This window comes from Aplysia californica, unplaced genomic scaffold (assembly GCF_000002075.1).
Source record: "Aplysia californica isolate F4 #8 unplaced genomic scaffold, AplCal3.0 scaffold00059, whole genome shotgun sequence".
NCBI classification, from domain to species: Eukaryota; Metazoa; Mollusca; class Gastropoda; order Aplysiida; family Aplysiidae; genus Aplysia; species Aplysia californica.
Window position 1 is genome coordinate 1,644,554 of NW_004797329.1, and position 2,655 is coordinate 1,647,208.

Below are 2,655 nucleotides of genomic sequence, written 5' to 3' on the forward strand. Positions count from 1 at the left end.
GATTACAATTCTTACTCAATTAATTACTTTTCGGGATTACATGAGTTCTATTTTCCTGCACGTAAACAAAACAAAATAAACGGTACAGGTACGGTGCTGTGATAAAAGCACATTATTGTTACGAGTATCTGTTCCTAACAGGAAAAAGAAAGAAATCCAGAAAAGCAAAGGCAGAGAACAATAATATTATTTTGCACTTCATAGTCATAAAAATCATAATTATATAAAAATAATATGTGAGGCAGCGTGGTGGAATCAGGTTCGCGTCAAAATGATCAAAGTGAAGAAACTTGCATTTTTCGGTAGGTTTGTGAATTTTTATAAAATTTCGGTTTTTTGGCTCAACACCTTTCATGCCCATTAAACAACTCATTTCTGTGTTGATTTTTCAGAAAAATGTTGATTAAATGCACAAAAAATAAAAATTTTCAGTTACCAAGGACTCTTAAGCTAAGGAAATAGCTAATGTTTGGAGGCCATTTTTCATTAATTTTACCTCTGAAAACAGGTCACTCCCACCTCCTTCATTCGCAAATATCTCGACTTGTATTCAAGATAAATGGATATTTTTTTCACACAAATAAAGACAAGTGAACAAGCTTTAATATGATACTAATACCTCTATATGCCCAAAAAATTGACGAGAGTCTGATTCCACCACGCTGCCTCACATATATACGTTGTACATACAGACGTCTATATGGTCTTTAAGGACAAGCGGGCTAACCAAGATTTCAGGGGTTTCCAGAAATCTTAACCTACACCAAACGTGGGCATTAGCCTACCTATAAGAGAAGTTTGGTTTCATTGGTGTGTATATTTGTTCGATTATAGAGAAAACGCTTCTTGTCTTTTAAAGAAAACGAATAAGATCCAAAAAAGTTATCTTCGACTTTCTCCAAACAGCATGTTTCGGGATAGCCCCCTTGTGCTTAAAAGCGACCATATATCCCCACAGCACACAAACAAAGACTCACCACGTTGAGCCATCCGCTTGTGGTTAATACCTGGTTCTTCATGTCCTGGGGAGTATGAAACACACAGAGATCTGACCAGTTGACCAAATTTGTTCTTGTTGTTCATATTATGAAGTGTGGTGAGGTTAGTAAAGCAGAGGGATTTTCGAATCTAACGCTCATAATAATTCAGTTTGATACAAACAGAGTTACCAACAGAGTTAACGGCATTGGCATGTCTTTTTTAACGTCGCCGTATGAATAATTTGCCAAGGCAAATCTAATTGTTCAATACAGCAACCACATTTATTTTCGAATTGTTGTTGATCCAGCAACCTTAGAGCGTGTGCCTCTCTATCCAATGCTTTGATAAAATGCTTACAATTTTGGGGAGAGAGTGTTAGTTGGTAAGATGGACTCAAATGCTTTATATTTGTCTTTTAGACCTAGTTTCCTGGAATGTTTACGTGTCTTTGGTGAATCCAGACACATGTATCTTTCCAAAATTCCAACAAGGGTATCCATTGTCCAGTTCTGTAGATCAACTTCATGTTTCATTTAGGCATGCCGTGTGCATGTCTACACAAATTTCAACACAAAGCAGGAAAATACTTTGAGTTCCCAATCAGTTGATCAGCAATGTAAGTCAACGGTCGTCTCTATTATTGAAACCCATAACGTTACGTTCTACTTAATTACATCAGTGATGACCAGCGTGGTTAACGGATGAACCTATTTCTGTGATCAGATAGCCAACAAGATACGTAATGTTATCCTATTACAGAAAGGTATGTGAGCTCTTGGATAATTTGTTGGTTTAGAAAGTCAGTTCAAGAAATCATTAGCGTTTCCGAAAACATGGTATATCAAAGTGTTAAAACTGCAGATGTGGTTGTCTCACATCTCCGCCAAAGCAATTAAAATACTTATTTTGAGCGTTAGAACTTTGCCTTTAAACAAAAGTCGAAGCAAAAACAAAAGAAAGATGAGGGGGAAATATTGTAGACATGCCATGCTGGAAAAGCCTGATCTAAAAATAAGTAACACTTTGCATTTTTTCCCCGTTGTCAAGACGAGTGAGATTCGTGGTTAGCTCCACAAGGACCTTATTGAGAATTCCAAATTTGGGGAAAAGTTCGTGTTACATGTCGGATGTGTTGTACAACTTTAACATCTTTGTAACACTATGAAGTCCGCATTTAACATCCATCTCCGACAGGACCAAGCCAAAGATGGAAAAAATTGGTGTAAATTGCCTTTTTTCCCTAAGGGCACAACGTAGTACCGAGCCCATCTTTGAATCCTCAAAACCCGCAATCTCACGATTACGAACACGGAAGCCTCAATAAATGTTGAGTTTAATTCAAGAGATGTGTAGCCTAGATTAAGGATGAAGCAACATTCATCATCGTCCCATAGACATTGAAAGGTCGCTTAGATTCTCAACAAGTTGAAAATAAGAAATGCTCTTAAAAATATAGGCCTAATAAATATGAATTGCATTTCTGAACGCTCAAGTAAAACTCAAAACACCGGTTTTTATCAGAATTCAACAGAACGAAGAACGTAGTATTTAATTCTGTCCCTTTCTGTTCGTGTATTGATTTCTAGCAAACATATACGCACACACAGGTAGACACACACACAAACACACACACACACACACACACACACACACACACACACACACACACACACA

General features: G+C 37.1%; 1 protein-coding gene across 1 annotated transcript in view; it reads right to left on the bottom strand.

Moving 5' to 3' along the window:
* Positions 1-1,041, bottom strand: part of LOC101845835 (neuronal acetylcholine receptor subunit beta-4) — a 15,589-nt gene extending 14,548 nt beyond the window's left edge. Inside the window, exon 1 of the mRNA XM_005093201.3 lies at positions 978-1,041. Coding sequence (XP_005093258.2) covers positions 978-1,019 — 42 coding nt within the window. The 5' untranslated portion in view covers positions 1,020-1,041. The remainder of the gene's footprint in view (positions 1-977) is intronic.
* Positions 1,042-2,655: the final 1,614 nt, after the last annotated feature.